Source organism: Myotis yumanensis, unplaced genomic scaffold (assembly GCF_028538775.1).
Source record: "Myotis yumanensis isolate MYYU_CA2020_CCGP unplaced genomic scaffold, mMyoYum1.0.hap1 SCAF_17, whole genome shotgun sequence".
Lineage (NCBI taxonomy): Eukaryota > Metazoa > Chordata > Mammalia > Chiroptera > Vespertilionidae > Myotis > Myotis yumanensis.
In genome coordinates, this window is record NW_027223768.1 from 43,319,625 (window position 1) to 43,335,497 (window position 15,873).

Below are 15,873 nucleotides of genomic sequence, written 5' to 3' on the forward strand. Positions count from 1 at the left end.
GGACTGGGTGTGTTCTGCATCTGAGTATCTGAAAGGACTCAAAAAGGAACTTGAGCTAAAGTTTTGTGGTTTTGTTTGTTTTGCTTTGTTTTTGTGTGTGTGTTGCTGGTTATTTCAAAGGTTGGTTTTTAGTTTAATTATGTTCTTCATTTGGGTGGTGCCGTAGGTCGTAGGTAGGGTCCTTGGGAAGCTAACTCTGAGATGTCAGCTATTGCACCAAGACAGTGTTAGGGAGCGCTCTTGATATCCACCCCGTGGAAGGAGGTGAAGGACGGGACCGCAGAAGCCCCGGGCGGCCTCCACCATCGCCTGAAGGTGTGGAGGGGGCGTTACGCACCTGTCCTCTCATGGACCTGGAGTGGGTGCCGGCTGCCCTGCTGCATCGCTGGTGGGATGCCTGTCCTTGGGCAGGGCCATGTTCTGCTGTTCTCAGAGGGCTGACAGCCGAGGGCCTTCTTCTGGCAGCAGCCCCAGGGGCTGGGACAGTCATTTCTTCCTGAAGAGAGGTCTACTCCACGCACCAGTGCCCATCACAGGGAGCAAATTGTAACATCTGAGGATTTTAACACGTTAAGCCCCATGTCAGTCACCAGTGACTATACTTTCCGTCTGGAAGACAAAACAGGCTGGGCGCTTAACGTGTTAAAGATAAAGTTAGAGCAGAGGAAGCTACTTGGACAAAAATCAAAGCATTTCATTATCTGCACTCTTTCCTTTTATCCTCACCTGAGGATATTTTCCCATTGATTTTTGTGTGTGTGTGTGAAAGAGTAAAGAGGAGGGGAGAGAGAGAAACATCAATGTGATAGAGATACATTGATTGGTTGCCTCCAGCACACACCCCAGCTGGGGCCAGGGTTGGAGCTTGCAACTGAGGGTACCTGCCCTTGACTGGGATTAAACCCACGACTCATCCGTCCTCGGGCAGATGCTCTACCCACTGAGCCCCGGCCAGACTCCTGATTAAAACCTGAGCAAGAGCCTTCCATGTCCTCAGTTTTCAGTTTAGTAAAGTATTTGACTTAATTTCTGTATCTCTTACTACATTTAATGAAATTTGACATTAAAATGTAATGTCAAATATACAGTTACAGGGTAATATTAGAAAGAATTCATAGGTCAAATGGGCCTGACTTAAGAGAATGACATTTTATTACACAGTTTATCTGCATCAGACCAGTGACTTTTCTGAGAAACAGCGTGGTGGATAAAAGTAAGGGAAAGGGGGTGGGAGTGACCTGGGTGCTAACCTCAGTTCTGCCATTTCCAAGTGGGAAGCTGGGCGGGGCCAGCCACCTAACCTGGAGTGAGTTCATTTTCTCATCTGTAAAATGGGGAGGGAAGACTTATCCGATTAATTCACAGTGTTTGTGAAACTAAAATAAATGCACATGAACACGAATGACAGAGAGGGGGAGAAGATAGATAGATGATAGATAGATAGATGATAGATAGATAGATAGATAGATAGTGAGAGAAGACAAGGGGGTTGAGAGGGGGAGGGGCAGGGGAGGGACTTGAGTGTGTAGAGAGCCTCTAGCTCACCCTTCAGATGAGCAGAGGGAGCTCGGGGTCAAGGCCCTGCTCAGTTATGTGTAAAGGAAAATGCCTCGTATGTATCAGGGTGTTTGCATTTACCTCAGAAGGCAGGGTTCACACTCAAGGCTGCAAGTAAAGCTCCATGAGTTTGAGTGTTGAAACAGGAACGAGAACAGCGTGTGAGGCCCTCACGCTCCCGCAGTCCTGGCCCCTGTGGCTGTAGTGGCGGCTTGGCCCCTCCGTGCAGCCTGCTGCCTGCTTCCCGCCTGCTGTAGAATTAGCTCTGTCTCTCCACCCACCACACACCATCCTTCCCGTTCGGCAGGAGGAGATGTTAGTGAAGTTCCCTGAGCCCAGTTCTGGTCCTAGCTCTGTCTCAGAACCAGCGACGTGACCTTAGGCTTGTCACCTCCGTTCACTGTGTAAAATTGGGTGATAATACTTGTCCTGCTGGTCTGTCACGCTTGTCTCAAGGATCAAGCGATACCATGTATGAGAAACATGCTGAAATGCACCAGATACCCTACAGGTGCTCCTCCTCGGCCCGGCGGGTTTCCTGCCGGGATGTGGAGAAGTTGTGAACTGTGAAGTGCCATTTTGGGGAGCTGCTCTTGACTAGTGGGAATCTAATTAGATTACTGGGAGTCCCGGGGTGAGGGTGGGGTATAAAAAATGAAATAAATTGCATCTGAAAGAAATATTTTATTTCCACTAATAACAGAAGTATTGGCCTGCAATTGTAGCAAAGACATTTGAAGAAGATTATTTAAGATATTGGGGTGAGACTGGCAAGAGCTTGACTCTTGAGTCCCTGCGCCTCGGGGGCTCAGGGCCTTCGCCAGGTGCTGCCCCTCCTGATGGGAGCCTCTCGTCCTAGGCTCGCTGGCACCGGGCAGGGGAGCCGTGTACACTTCCAACCCCGAGGTCAAAATTCCCGAGGATAAACGTGAGTTGGGAGGAGCTGGGGGGGAGGGGAGCCAGCCAGGGTCCTGTCTTCTCTATTTGTTGCTGCTTCCTCCCACTCACATCGATCTTGTCTGTAGCCGCCAAGTTGTCCTGCTCCTACTCGGGCTTCTCCTCTCCCCGAGTGGAGTGGAAGTTTGCCCAGGGTGACATCACCAGCCTCGTCTGCTATAACAACAAGATCACAGGTGAGTCCTGCATCTGGATGCCAGGTCCCCAGGGCCTTCCCACCTCCTCGCTTAGGTGCCTCGGTGTCACGGGCACCAGCTTCTCCCAGCTCTCCAGCGCCCCCTACGCTGGCTCCTCTCCCCGCAGCTCCCTTTGAGGACAGAGTCACTTTCTCGAACACTGGCATCACCTTCCACTCCGTGACCCGGAAGGACACGGGGATGTACACGTGCATGGTCTCGGATGAAGGCGGCACCGCCTACGGGGAGGTCAGCGTCCAGCTCATTGTCCTTGGTATGTGCCAGGTCTCTGTGCCCACTGGGCATGGTTGCTTCCCCCAATGCTGGGTGGGCTCTGCCGAGCCTGGGAGCTCGGTGATGGTGAGGTGCTCTGGGTGGGGACTCAGTCACAGGGAGGCAGGGAGGCAGGGAGGCAGCGTGGAGGCTGGGGTAGCGCCCTCGTCAGCCACTTTGCCTCCAGGAGCCCGCCCTGCCCTGTGGTCAGCACCTTCTCTCCTTTCCAGTGCCGCCATCCAAACCCACAGTCACCATCCCCTCCTCCGCCACCATCGGGAGCCGGGCGGTGCTGACCTGTTCGGAGGCGGACGGCTCCCCGCCCTCTGAGTACCTGTGGTACAGGGATGGAGCCCTGATGCCTCTGGAGCCCAAGAGAAACCGTGCCTTCAGCAACTCTTCCTACAGCCTGAACCCCAAGACAGGGGAGCTGGTACGGACAGGCAGGCTGAAAAGGGTCGGGACACAGGGGCAGAAGCCCTGAAGGTGGGGAGGAGGGACAGCAGCAAGGCGCGCTGGGCTTTAGGATCCAGAGACATAAAAGGCAGGCACGTGGCTATCCAGCGGGACAGATGGTTTTCTGCCCTGCAGGTCTTTGATCCCGTCTCGGCCTCTGATACCGGAGAATACTCTTGCCAGGCACAGAACGGGTACGGGACACCCATGATGTCCGATGCTGTGCGCATGGAGGCTGGTGCGTGTGGGCAGGGTGGCAGGGGCGGGGCTCAGACCTGGAGGGGAGGGGGCGCTTGGGGTCTTTTCCTGCTGCTGGACCGTGTAGTTGGTACAGTAAGTGAGCATTCATGTGCCCGACCTCTCATTTGTGTCTCGTAGTGGAGCTGAATGTTGGGGGCATCGTGGCAGCTGTCCTAGTGACACTCATTCTCCTTGGATTCCTGATTTTCGGCATCTGGTTTGCCTACAGCCGTGGCTACTTTGACAGTAAGTCTTTGGCCTCAGAGGCTCTCCCTCCTCCGGTCCCCATGCTGGGCTCAGCTCCGGGGCGGTGTGGGGGCTGCATGCTGGCTCCCATCTTCCTGGCTGAGCTGCCTGTTCTGCTGACGTGCACCGCCCATTTCTTCTCTTTCAGGAAAGAAGAAAGGGTGAGTGAGGCGCTGTGCCGGGCTCTCCGAGGTGGAGAACATGGATGCGTGTGGTTTGATGCTGAGAGGGGCCCAAGGGAAGGGGGTGGAGGTGGAGGCCACGCCTGGCAGGGAGACATGAGTTTCTCCGGCTCCCGGCGGTCTGTGCTGTCCTTTCCCCTCCACCCGCGTCCCCACCCGAGACCTCGTGATTCTGTCCGGTTCTCACTTCTGACCTCAAAGGTTGGCAAGGAGAGGGGCTCGGGTTTGACTGTCCTGTCTTCTGTAGGACCGAAAGCAAGAAGGTCATTTACAGCCAGCCCACCGCTCGGAGTGAGGCAAGTGTCGCAGGGGGAGGAGGGCTCTGGGGCCTGGGTTTGTGTGTTCAGTATATGAACTGAAGAAGATGAGAGGGCCCTGGCCGGTGTGGCTCAGTGGATAGAGCGTCAGCCCACGGACTGCAGGGTCCCAGGTTCGATTCAGGTCAAGGGCATGTACTTTGGTTGCAGGATCCCTGGCCCGGGTGGGGCCTGTGCAGGAGGCAACCAGTGGATGTCTCTCTCTCTCCCATTGCTGTTTCTCTCTCTCTCCCCGTCCCTTCCACTCTCTCTGAAAATCAATGGAAAAATATCCTCCGTGATAATTACCCCCCAAAAAAGAAGCAGCAGCAGCAGCAGAAGAAGAAGGCTGGAAAGATTGACGGGTTTCGTTTCCGCAGGGGGAATTCAGACAGACTTCATCCTTCCTGGTGTGAGCCTCCCTGGTCTCGCCGCCGCCGGACTCTGGCCCTGAAGCGTCGTCCACAGGAGGCCTGGCATCTTCCAGCCCCGCGGGCCCCCTCTGTCTTCACTGGGATGTGTTTTTAATGTCAGCTCAGCCCCCCGCAACCTCCCCTCCTTCCTGGCCCTGCCCGCAGCTTCCTGTCCTCGGAGATGCGGGAGCCCAGGGACCCTCAGCTCCTTCCTCTGACGGCGGACAGTGCCCGAGGTCTAGGGGCGCCGCGCAGCTCCAGGGGTGGTTTGCCGGCATCGGTTTGTTACGCCTCTGCGTCCCCCCCAAAGCGCACACCAGCAGACGGACCTCCCTGTGCCTGGAGGAGCCCGCCTGGTTGTGGGGAGCGTCCAAGCTTGCGGGGTGCGAAGCGGAGTCGCAGCGCCCGGCCCTGGAGGAGAAGCTGGAGCTGTGGCTGCGCAGCCGAGGGCCCGCCCTGCCCGCACGTGGCCGCGCCCCGTGGGCCCGCGGGGTGGGCAGGAGTGCGTGCTCAGGGCTGCCTAGCTCTTCCGTGAGGTTGTGTTGGTGTGTTTGGATGTTGCTGGAAATAAAACCTCGGATGGTGGACGCTTCTGCTGTGAGTGGGAGGTGGTTCTTGGGCTCCTTTGTACCAACAAGGAAATGCCTAAAGCCCCGCTTCCCGCATTTGGCGGCCCCTGCCCCCTCCTCTCGAGGTGGAGCCTCCGGGACCTTGACCCTCCTCCCAGACCCCTGTGGCGGCGCCCCGCTGGCTGGCGAGGGCTCCTCAGGGAGGGAGCCAGTGTCTCCCCGCCCACCCCCCCACCCTGCCTCCAGCACCTGCACAGACCGCGGGGCCGCAGGCAGGGTTTCTCAGGCCTTTGAAGAGCTGCCCGGCCCGCGGGAGGTGGGCACCTGGTGCGTCATCTGTGGGTGGGCGGTCAGGAAGGGATGGTCGTGCGGCTACGCGAGTGTGCATGTGTGCGTGCGTGTGTGTGAGAGGGAGAGTGCAGGCCTGCCCAGCCTCGCCTTTCTCTCCCCACTCTCATCCTTCTTTGCTCTAAAATGACCGTTTCCCCTCCACCCGCCCTGGCCTATGGCATAACCAGCAGATGTGGCTTTCCTAGCGGGGCGGGGCTGTTTCTGTGGGGAGGAAGCGCCCCTTTGCCCCATTGGAAATCCCTGGTGGAACCGAGTTTTCTATCCAGGTTCCAAAAGGAAAAACAAAAACAAGCAACCATCAGGTAAAGGTCACGCACCAATAAGACAGTTTTCCAGATGGAAATAAAATCCAATTAGCCAACGAAAGTAGAGATGAGGACACGGTTCAGGAGGAATGGGAAGCACGTTTCGGATCTGTGTCCTGGTGGGAGGAGGTGGGAGTGAGGGAAAGGCCGGCCTGTGATTCACGTGTGTCCGCTGTTACCGCCTTGGAATTCACCTCTGGCTGCAACAGCCCCTTTGACTGGAAAACATGTAGGCTTTGTGGAATGTCAAAACCAATTTTTTAAATAAGTTGTTCACATTGAGTTTATTTAAATCCTGAAGTAATACATTTAAAGAATTTTGTCCTTCGAAGTCCTTCTGATAGTCTTACTGATTAAGAAATTTGCCCTGGCCAGTTTGGTTCACTGGGTAGAGCATCAGCCTGCAGACTGAAGGGTTCCAGGTTCAATCCTGGGTTGTGGGCTTGATCCCCAGTGGGAGCATGCAGGAGGCAGCCAATCCATGATTATCATCATTGATGTTTCTGTGTCCCTCTACCTCTCCCTTCTCTGTGAAATAAAAAGAAATTAGAGATCACGTTTTCTAAGACTTGATGATTATACTTTAACTCAGTGGTTCTTAACCTTCCAAATGCCACGACCCTTTAATACAGTTCCTCATGTTGTGGTGACCCCCAACCATAAAATTATTTTCGTTGCTACTTCATAACTGTAATCTTGCTAATGTTATGAATCATAATGTAAATATCTGATATGCAGGATGTATTTTCATTGTTACAAATTGAACATAATTAAAGCATAGTGATTAATCACAAAAACAATATGTAATTATATATGTGTTTTCCGATGGTCTTAGACAACCCCTTTGAAAGGGTTGTTCGACCCCCAAAGGGGTCGTGACCCACAGGTGATTTTTGTCTTTCAGTTTGTTTATGTGATGTATCATGTTTATTGATTTGCGAATATTGTACCAGCCTTGCATCCCTGGAATAAGTCCCACTTGGTCATGGTGTATGATCTTTTTAATATATTGCTAGATGCAACTTGCTAATATTTTGTTGAGAATTTTAGCATCTGTGTTCATCGGGGATAATGGGCTGTAATTCTCTTTCTTTGTAGTGTTTTTATCTGGTTTTGGAATTAGGATAAGGCTGGCCTCATAAAAAGAGCTTGGAAGTGTTCCTTCCTCTTGGATTTTCTGAAACAGTGTGAGGAATATAAGTGTCAGGTCTTCTTTGGATGTTTGGTAAAACTCCCCTGTGAAGCCATGCAGACCAGGGCTTTTGTTTGCTGGTAGTGTTTTGATTACTGCTTCTATTTCCTCAGTTGTTACTGGCCTATTCAGGTTTTCTGATTCTTCCTGATTCAGTTTTGGGAGATTGTATTTTTCTAGGAATTTGTCCATTTCATCCACATTTTCCAGCTTGTTGGCATGTAGTTGTTCCTGATATTTTCTTACAATCCTTTCTTCAGTGCTTTCATTTCTGATGTTAATGATGCGGGTCATCTCTCTTTGTTTCTTGATAAGTCTGGCTAACGCTTCATCAACCTTGTATATGTTTTCAAAGAACAAGCTCTTGGTTTCATTGATTATTTATTTATTTAGTATCTATGTCATTTATTTCTGCTCTAATCTTTATTATTTCCTTCCTTCTACTTATGCTGGGTTTTTCTTGTTCTCTTTCTAGTTCTTTAAATTGTAGGGTTAAATAGTTTATTATTCTTTTTTGTTTGTTTTTTCTGAGGTATGTCTGTAGTGCTATGAACTCAGGACTCTCAGGACTGCTTTTGCTGTGTCCCAAAGATTTGGGGTTGTTCTGTGTTCATTTTCATTTGTTTAGTGTAAGTTTTTGATTTCTTTCTTGATGTCATTGGTAAGCCATTCATTGTTTAATAACATGCTATTTAGCCTTTATATGTTTGAATGTTTTGAGGTGTTTTTACTGTAGATGATTTCTAATTTCATTCCGCTGTGATCTGAGAAGATGCTTGATATGATTTCAATTTTCTTGAGCTTGTAAAGACTTGTTTTGTGTCCTAACATGTGGTCTATTTTTGTCAATGGTCCATGTGCACTTGGGAGGAATGTATATTCTGCTGCTTTTGGGTGAAATGTTCTATAAATGTCAACTAAATCCATCTGATCCAGTGTGTCCTTTAGGGTCACTATTTCCTTGTTAATTTTCAGTCTGGAAGATCTATCCAGTGAAGTCAGTGGGTATTAAAGTCCCTACTATGACTGTATTGTTGTCGATCTCTCCCTTAATGTCCTCTAGAATTTTTTTTTATATATTTAGGTGCTCCTATATTGGGTGGATATCTGTTTACCAGGGTTATATCCTCTTGTTGGATCAATCCCTTTAGTATTATGTAGTGACCTGTGTTGTCTCTTGTGATGGCCTTCATTTTAAAGTCTATTTTGACGGATATGAGTATTGCTAGCCCAGCTTTTTTTTCTTTTCCATTTGCATGGAAAGTTTTTTTATATCCCTTCACACTCATCCTGTGTGTGTCTTTTGTTATGAGTGGGTCTCTTGTAGACAGCATATAGTTGGGGCATGTTTTTTTTGGGGGGGGCGGAGTATGTTTTTGTATCCACTCAGCAACCTTATGCCTTTTGATTGGAGCATTTAATTCATTTACATTTAAGGTTATTGTTATTTTTTTAATTAAATCTTTATTGTTCAGATTATTACAGTTGTTCCTCTTTTTTCCTCCCCATAGCTCCCCTCCACCCAGTTCCCACCCCACCCTCTGCCCTAACTGCCCCCCCCAACTTCCTCATCCATAGGTGTACGATTTTTGTCCAGTCTCTTCCCGCACCCCCCACACTCCTTTCCCCCCCAAGAATAGTCAGTCTACTTCCTTTCTATGCCCCTGATTCTATTATATTCATCAGTTCATTCTGTTCATCAGATTATTTATTCACTTGATTTTTAGATTTACTTGTTGATAGATGTGTATTTGTTGTTCATAATTTGTATCTTTACCTTTTCCTTCTTCTTCCTCTTCTTAAAGGATACCTTTCAGCATTTCATATAATACTGGTTTGGTGGTGATGAACTCCTTTAGCTTTTCCTTATCTGGGAAGCTCTTTATCTGACCTTCAATTCTGAATGATAGCTTTGCTGGGTAAAGTAATCTTGGTTGTAGGTTCTTGGTATTCATCACTCTGAATATTTCTTGCCACTCCCTTCTGGCCTGCAAAGTTTCTGTTGAGAAATCAGCTGAGAGTCGTATGGGTACTCCCTTGTAGATAACTGACTTTTTTTCACTTGCTGCTTTTAAGATTCTCTCTTTGTCTTTTGCTCTTGGCATTTTAATTATGATGTGTCTTGGTGTGGTCCTCTTTGGATTCCTTTTGTTTGGGGTTCTATGCGCTTCCTGGACTTGGAAGTCTATTTCTTTCACCAGGTAAGGGAAGTTTTCTGTCATGATTTCTTCAAATAGGTTTTCAATATCTTGCTCTCTCTCTTCTTCTGGCACCCCCATAATTCGGATGTTGGTACGTTTGAAGTTGTTCCAGAGGCTCCTTACACTATCTTCATATTTTTGGATTCTTTTTTCTTTTTGTTTTTCCTGTTGGGTGTTTTTTGCTTCTTCATATTTCAAATCTTTGACTTGATTCTTGCAATCTTCTAGTCTGCTATTGGAACTCTGTATAATATTCTTCATTTTAGTCAGTGTATGCAAAATTTCTAGTTGGTCCTTTTTCATAACCTTGAGGGTCTCACTAGATTTCTTGAGGGTCTCACTAAGTTTATCGGCGGTTTCTAGAGAATTCTTGAAAAACCTTAATAAAAGTGTGGTTTTGAAGTCTATATCCAGTTGTTTGCTTTCCTCCATTTCTGTCATTTGTGACCTGTTTTTTTGTCTTTGCATATTTTATGCTTCCCTGTGTTGATAGAGTGGTTTTCTGTGCTAGGTGTCCTATAGGGCCCAGTGGCTCAGCTTCCCCAGTTACGGGAGGTGGACACTCTTGGTGCACCCCCTAGTGGGCTTTGTGCACAGTCTTGTTGTAGTTAAGCCTTGATTGTTGTAGGTATCACTGGGAGGAATTGACCTCCAGGCCAATTGGCTGTGAGAATCAGCTGTGTCTGCAGTGGGAGAACTGTGCTGGAGACACCCTTCTGGGGCAAGACTTGCTTCAGTGGGGCTTTGGTGCTCACTGAGTCTGCCCCCTGAGTGTGTCCCTTATGGATCTGAGGAGTTGTAATCTGGATGGTCCCACTCTGACCACTGGGTACACTGGCTCTTGGATCTCTAAGGAGGTGCTAATTTAGCCTCTGCCTGAGGCTACCCAGCAGGAGCTATGGAGAGATCTGCAGATTCCTCTTCTTTGTTTGGGGTTTGGAAGTGCCCAGATGAGGCCCAGCTGTGAAGCAATGCAAGCTGCTGTGGGGCTTTGGGCCTTCTTTTGGAAGTTCTGTGTTTCTCTGACCCAGCTGCACTTTGTTAGGTAGTTTTCAGATTGCAAAGGGCCAGGCCTTTCATATGCAAAAGCCTCTGTGCACAGCTTGGTGGGGCGGGGTCTCAGGGGATCAACAGGGTGGAGGAAGCAGCTATGGCTGCTCCTCAGTCCTACCCTAAGAGGCCTGGCTTCTCCATGTCCCGGTAATCGCTGCAAGTACCTCTGAGAGAAAGCTGTCCTCGAGTTCCGACCGATGCCAGACAGTCCAGTTTCTCCCTGTATGAGTCTGGGTCCCCAGAGACTCGCCCGGAACTGGAGTTCAGAGCAGTCAGGAGCTTGAGACTCCCTCCTAATTGAAAAAGACAACCGTGTCCTCAGTTTCCAGCCCTTTCCACGTGCGCCGCATCCTCAGCTGCCAGCCCTTTCCACATGTGCCGCGTCCTCAGCTGCCAGCCCTTTCCGCGTGCACCTCCGTACCTCTGCACTTTACTTCCGCACCGCACCTCCTCTGAATCTCAGTGTGCTTTTCTCTTTCCTTCTAGTTGTAGAATTTCCACTCAGCCAGCTTTCCTGTGGTTCTGGATGATGTCCTTTTTGTCTTTTAGTTGTATTTTTAAGTGGTTGTGCGAGGCAGCAATTTCCGGTGTTTACCTATGCTGCCATCTTGGTTTCTCCAAGGTTATTATTATTTTTAAAAATATATTTTTATTATTGATTTCAGAAAAGAAGCAAGAAAGAGAGATAGAAACATCAATGATGAGAGAGAATCATTGATTGTCTGCCTTTTGCATGCCCCACATTGGGGATTGAGCCCACAACCCGGGCATCTGCCCTGACTGGGAATTGAACTGTGATCTCCTAGTTCATAGGTTGATGCTCAACCAGTGAGCCATGCCAGCTGGGCAAGGATATTATTCATAGGTACTTATTTGTTGCCATTTTAATTATGTATGCCTACGGTTCGTTCTCTCTCTCTCTCCTCATTACAGTAGTCCCATTAGCATTTCTTGTAATGCTGGCTAGGTTGTGGTAAATTCCTTTAGCCATTTTGTGTGTGTGTGTGTGTGTGTGTGTGTGTGTGTGTGTGTAAAGGAAACTGGAAGGTTTGACCATTTATTTAGTTTTTTAGTATATTTTTATTGACTTTCATTTGTTTTCTTAATATATTTTTATTAAATTTCAGAGAGGAAGGGAGAGGGAGAGAGACAGAAACATCAATGATGAGAGAGAATCATTGATCAGCTGCCTCCTGCACTCGCCCTACTGGAGATCGAGCCCGCAACACATGCATGGTCCCTTGACTGGGATCAAACCTGGGACCTTTCAGTCTGCAGGCCAACGCTCTATCCACTGAGCGAAACCATCTAGGGCTGACCATCTATTTTGAATGATTCTTGCTGGATGTAGTAATCTTAGTTTCAGATCCTTGCTTTCCATTACCTTGAGTACTTTATGCCATTCCCTTCTGGCCTGTAGAGTTTCTGATGAGAAATCAGTTCTTATGGGAGCTCCTTTGTAGGTATAAGTTTACTTTTCTCTTGCTGTTTTTAAGATTCTCTCTTTGTCTTTAATTTTTGGAATTTTAAGTATGATGTGTCTGGGTGTGGGTCTGTTTGGGTTCTTGCTTGGGGTTCTCTGTGCCTCCTGAACTTGTGTGACTTTTTGCTTCACCAGGTTAGAGAAGTTTTTTGCCATTATTTCTTCAAACACGTTCTCCATCCCTTCCTCCCTTTCTGCCTCTTCTGGCACTCCTGCTATTCGAATATTGTTATGTTTCATGTTGTCCCACAGCTCCCTTAAGCTGTCCTCCTGTTTTTTAATTGTTTTTTTCTTTTTGGTTCTCTGATTGTATGATTTTTTTTCTACCTTGTCTTCTAATTCACTGATCTGAAACTTGGCTTCCCCTAATCTGTTGTATATTCCTTCCCAATGTGTTCTTTATTTGTGCTATTTCATTCTTTATTTCTGTTTTCATAATTACTATATTTTTTATCATGCTGTTGAGCATCTTTGCCATCATTATCCCGAACTCTGTCTGATAAATTCCTTTCTTTTTTTTGTTCACACAATGTTTTTATTTTTATTCAACTGTAATCAAACAGCAGAATTAACACATTTGGCAACTCCAGAATGGCTTTTGTTCCACCAATGGAGAGTGATAAACTTAACACCACAGACTACGGATTTCAGAGAACCTCTCACTCAGCCCTGCAGCTCAACAGCAAAGGGACTCTGCAGGTTTCCTTACTGCTCTCCAGAGCATATGCCTTTAAATTCTCAGTTCTTATTCTTATATTAACAATCTGATGACCACATCATAGTACCAAAATAGCCTCCTCAAAATGGAGTTCAAATTTGATCAAAACATAAATCCAGATGTGTGACCCTGTACAATGATAAAGGACAGGCAGAAGGACAAGTTACCCTCCAGCTCTGCTCAGGTCTCGCCCATGAGAGTGGGAACAGGCAAGAGGAGAAATCAACATGCATCACTGAACTTGAGAACACTGCTTGGGGCCCCGGGGCGATGTCTGTCTCCTCGCTTTCCCCTACTTCCCAGCCAGCTGCTCATAGAGCTTGGGCACATAGTCATCCCATTCTGCCTGGTACGTGCCGGCCACAGGGGGCCCGAGCTTGTACTTTTTGCAGAAAGATGCCACCTTGAATTTGCCACAGTGGTCTCCAGATTGGTTGCTGAGAATGGGCTTGTTACACTTCAGTGGCTTGGGTTGCTGAGAATGGGCTCATCACACTTCAGTGGCTTGGGTTGCTCGTCAACCAGCCAGATATAGCGGTAAAGGCCTGTGCCCTTAGGAGGCCCAGAGCCCACATAATCAGATAGGACGGTGCCACTGCTGATGTTGCCCTTCATGTTGACATGGTGCCATTCCCTAAATGTGGGGTCCTTTCTGCCTGGAGCATCTGGGTCTGTCAAGACCAAGGTGTAGCCCTAGCTGGTTTGGCTCAGTGGATAGAGAGCCTGCAGATTGAAGGGTCCCAGTTTCAGTTCCAGTCAAGGGCACATGCCAGGATTGAGGGCTCAATCCCCAGTAGGGGGCGTGTAGGAGGCAGCCAATCAATGATTCTCTAATCTATGTTTCTCTCTTCCTCTCCCTTTCTCTCTGAAATCAATAAGCATATTTTTTTTTTTAAAAAGACCAAGGTGTAGAGTTTACTTGGATCAAGGCCATCCCATGAAATACCAGTGGGCCAGTTCTGAACCTGGGTGAGCGTCAGCACTTTGCCCATGTTATTGACCTCCACCCATAGTATTTGACCTGCAGCGGGTACTTCAGCCTCTTGTCCACTTCCTCCAGGCTCAAGATCCCTGCAGGCTCATTGGCATCGCAGGACAAGCAGAGAGACACAGGGGAACCAGGGGCAGGTCAACAGCACCGATGAAGCGGCTCATCTGTCTGATAAATTTATGATCTCCATTTCATTTAGCTCTTCTGGAGAATTTTCTAGTTCTTTCATTTGGGGGTTGGTTTTTTATCTCCCCATTTTGGCTGCCTGTTTGGGTTTGTGGTTATGTATTAGGTAGATCTGCTACACTGTTTCTGACTCAGGCAAAGATCAGGCAATGACTCAAAGCCTCCAGATCGCCTCTGCCTGCACACTGAGTGTATTTAGTCTTGAGTAGCTGAAGGCAATTGTCCACAGGTTGAACGGGAGGTTTTCCAATAGGGTGGGGCAACTGTTTTACCCTGAGGCAAAAACCACCTGGATAGCAAAGGTCTGCCTGAGAGAGTTGTCCTCTGCAGGTGAGGGAACGACTCAGCTTAGAAACCGGGGTGTCTGCCCTCCATGTTTTAACCCTAGAGCCCCCATCTCTGGCTTCCGCTCACACAGCTCAAGTCCACTCTGCCCTCCCTCTGCTGGAGCCCAGGGTAAGTGGCTGCACACGAAATTTTGTGTGTTAGCTCTTTAAGAGGATGCCTGAATTTTTTTTCCTCTGGGTGATATCTTTATTATTATTATTATTTTTAATATTTTAAGAAAAACGATCTTAAATATAATGTTACATGCAATAAACCTTAATATCTCAAGAAAAATTATTTTAAATATGATAATGTTACATACAATAAACACCAATTCAGGAAAAAGATCTTAACATAATAATATTACATGTGATAAACATTAATATTTCAAGAGGTAAAAGGATTTTAAGTATATTACCAAAACTGTACTAACATAGTATGATATCACAAAAGTTGTAGAAATTATTAAAACCTGCAAATAACAGGATTACTTCTAAAATATTTTTTTCCTCTGGCTCTATTTTTGCTCATCAGTTTATGTTCATTATATTCCACATATGAGTGAGATCATGTGATATCTTTCACTGACCGGCTTATTTTGCTTAGCATGATGCTCTCCAGTTCTATCCATGCTGTTGGAAATGGTAAGAGTTCCTTCTTTTTTATAGCAACATAGTATTCCATTGTGTAGATGTACCACAGTTTTTAAATCGACTCATCTGCTGATGGGCACTTAGGCTGTTTCCAAATCTTAGCTATGGTAAATGGTGCTGCTATGAACATAGGGGTCCATATATCCTTTCTGATTGGTGTTTCTGATTTCTTGGGATATATTCCTACAATTAGGATCACAGGGTCAAATGGAAGTTCCATTTTTAATTTTTGGAGGAGACTCCATACTGTTCTCCACAGTGGTTGCACCAGCCTGCATTCCCACCAGCAGTGCACGAGTGTTCCTTTTTCTCCGCATCCTCGCCAGCACTTGGTGTTTGTTGATTTGTTGATGATAGCCATTCTGGCAGGTGTGAGATGGTACCTCATTGTCGTTTTGATTTGCATCTCTCGGATGATTAGTGATTTTGAGCATGTTTTCATATGTCTCTCGGCCTTCTGTATCTCCTTTTGAAAAGTATCTATCTAGGTCCTTTGCCCATTTTTTGATTGGATTGTTTATCTTTCTTTTGTTAAGTTGTATAAGTTCCCTGTAAATGTTGGAGATTAAACCCTCATCGGAGATAACATTGGCAAAAAAATGTTCTCCCATGCAGTGGGCTTTCTTGTTGTTTTGTTGGTGGTTTCTTTCGCTGTGCAGAAGCTTTTTATTTTGATGTAGTCCCATTTGTTTATTTTCTCGTTAGTTTTCATTGCCCTAGGTGCTGTACTGGTGGAGGTATTTCTACAATATATGTCTGCAATTTTGCTGCCTATGGATTCTTCCAAGATTTTTATGGTTTCCTGTCTGTGTTTAAGTCCTTTATTCATTTTGAGTTTATTTTTGTGTATGGTGTATGTTGGTGGTCTAATTTCATTTTTTTGCATGCATCTGCCCAATTTTCCCAACACCATTTATTGAAGAGACTATCTTGACTCCATTGTATGCTCTTGCCTCCTTTGTCAAATATTATCCTATATAATAAAAGCCTAATATGCTAAGTGTCTGGTCGTCTGTTCAACCAATCAAAGTGTAATGCTAAGGCTGTT

The 15,873-nt window shown here is 47.2% G+C and overlaps 1 protein-coding gene across 1 annotated transcript in view; it reads left to right on the forward strand.

Annotated features, from left to right (window-relative positions):
• F11R (F11 receptor) overlaps positions 1 to 5,389 on the forward strand; it is a 37,832-nt gene extending 32,443 nt beyond the window's left edge. The window contains exons 2-10 of the mRNA XM_070395808.1: positions 2,417 to 2,485; positions 2,583 to 2,690; positions 2,818 to 2,964; positions 3,194 to 3,396; positions 3,555 to 3,657; positions 3,798 to 3,905; positions 4,054 to 4,066; positions 4,335 to 4,383; positions 4,764 to 5,389. Of these exons, the coding sequence (XP_070251909.1) occupies positions 2,417 to 2,485; positions 2,583 to 2,690; positions 2,818 to 2,964; positions 3,194 to 3,396; positions 3,555 to 3,657; positions 3,798 to 3,905; positions 4,054 to 4,066; positions 4,335 to 4,383; positions 4,764 to 4,799 (836 nt within the window). The 3' untranslated portion in view covers positions 4,800 to 5,389. The remainder of the gene's footprint in view (positions 1 to 2,416; positions 2,486 to 2,582; positions 2,691 to 2,817; positions 2,965 to 3,193; positions 3,397 to 3,554; positions 3,658 to 3,797; positions 3,906 to 4,053; positions 4,067 to 4,334; positions 4,384 to 4,763) is intronic.
• The last annotated feature ends 10,484 nt before the right edge of the window (positions 5,390 to 15,873 follow it).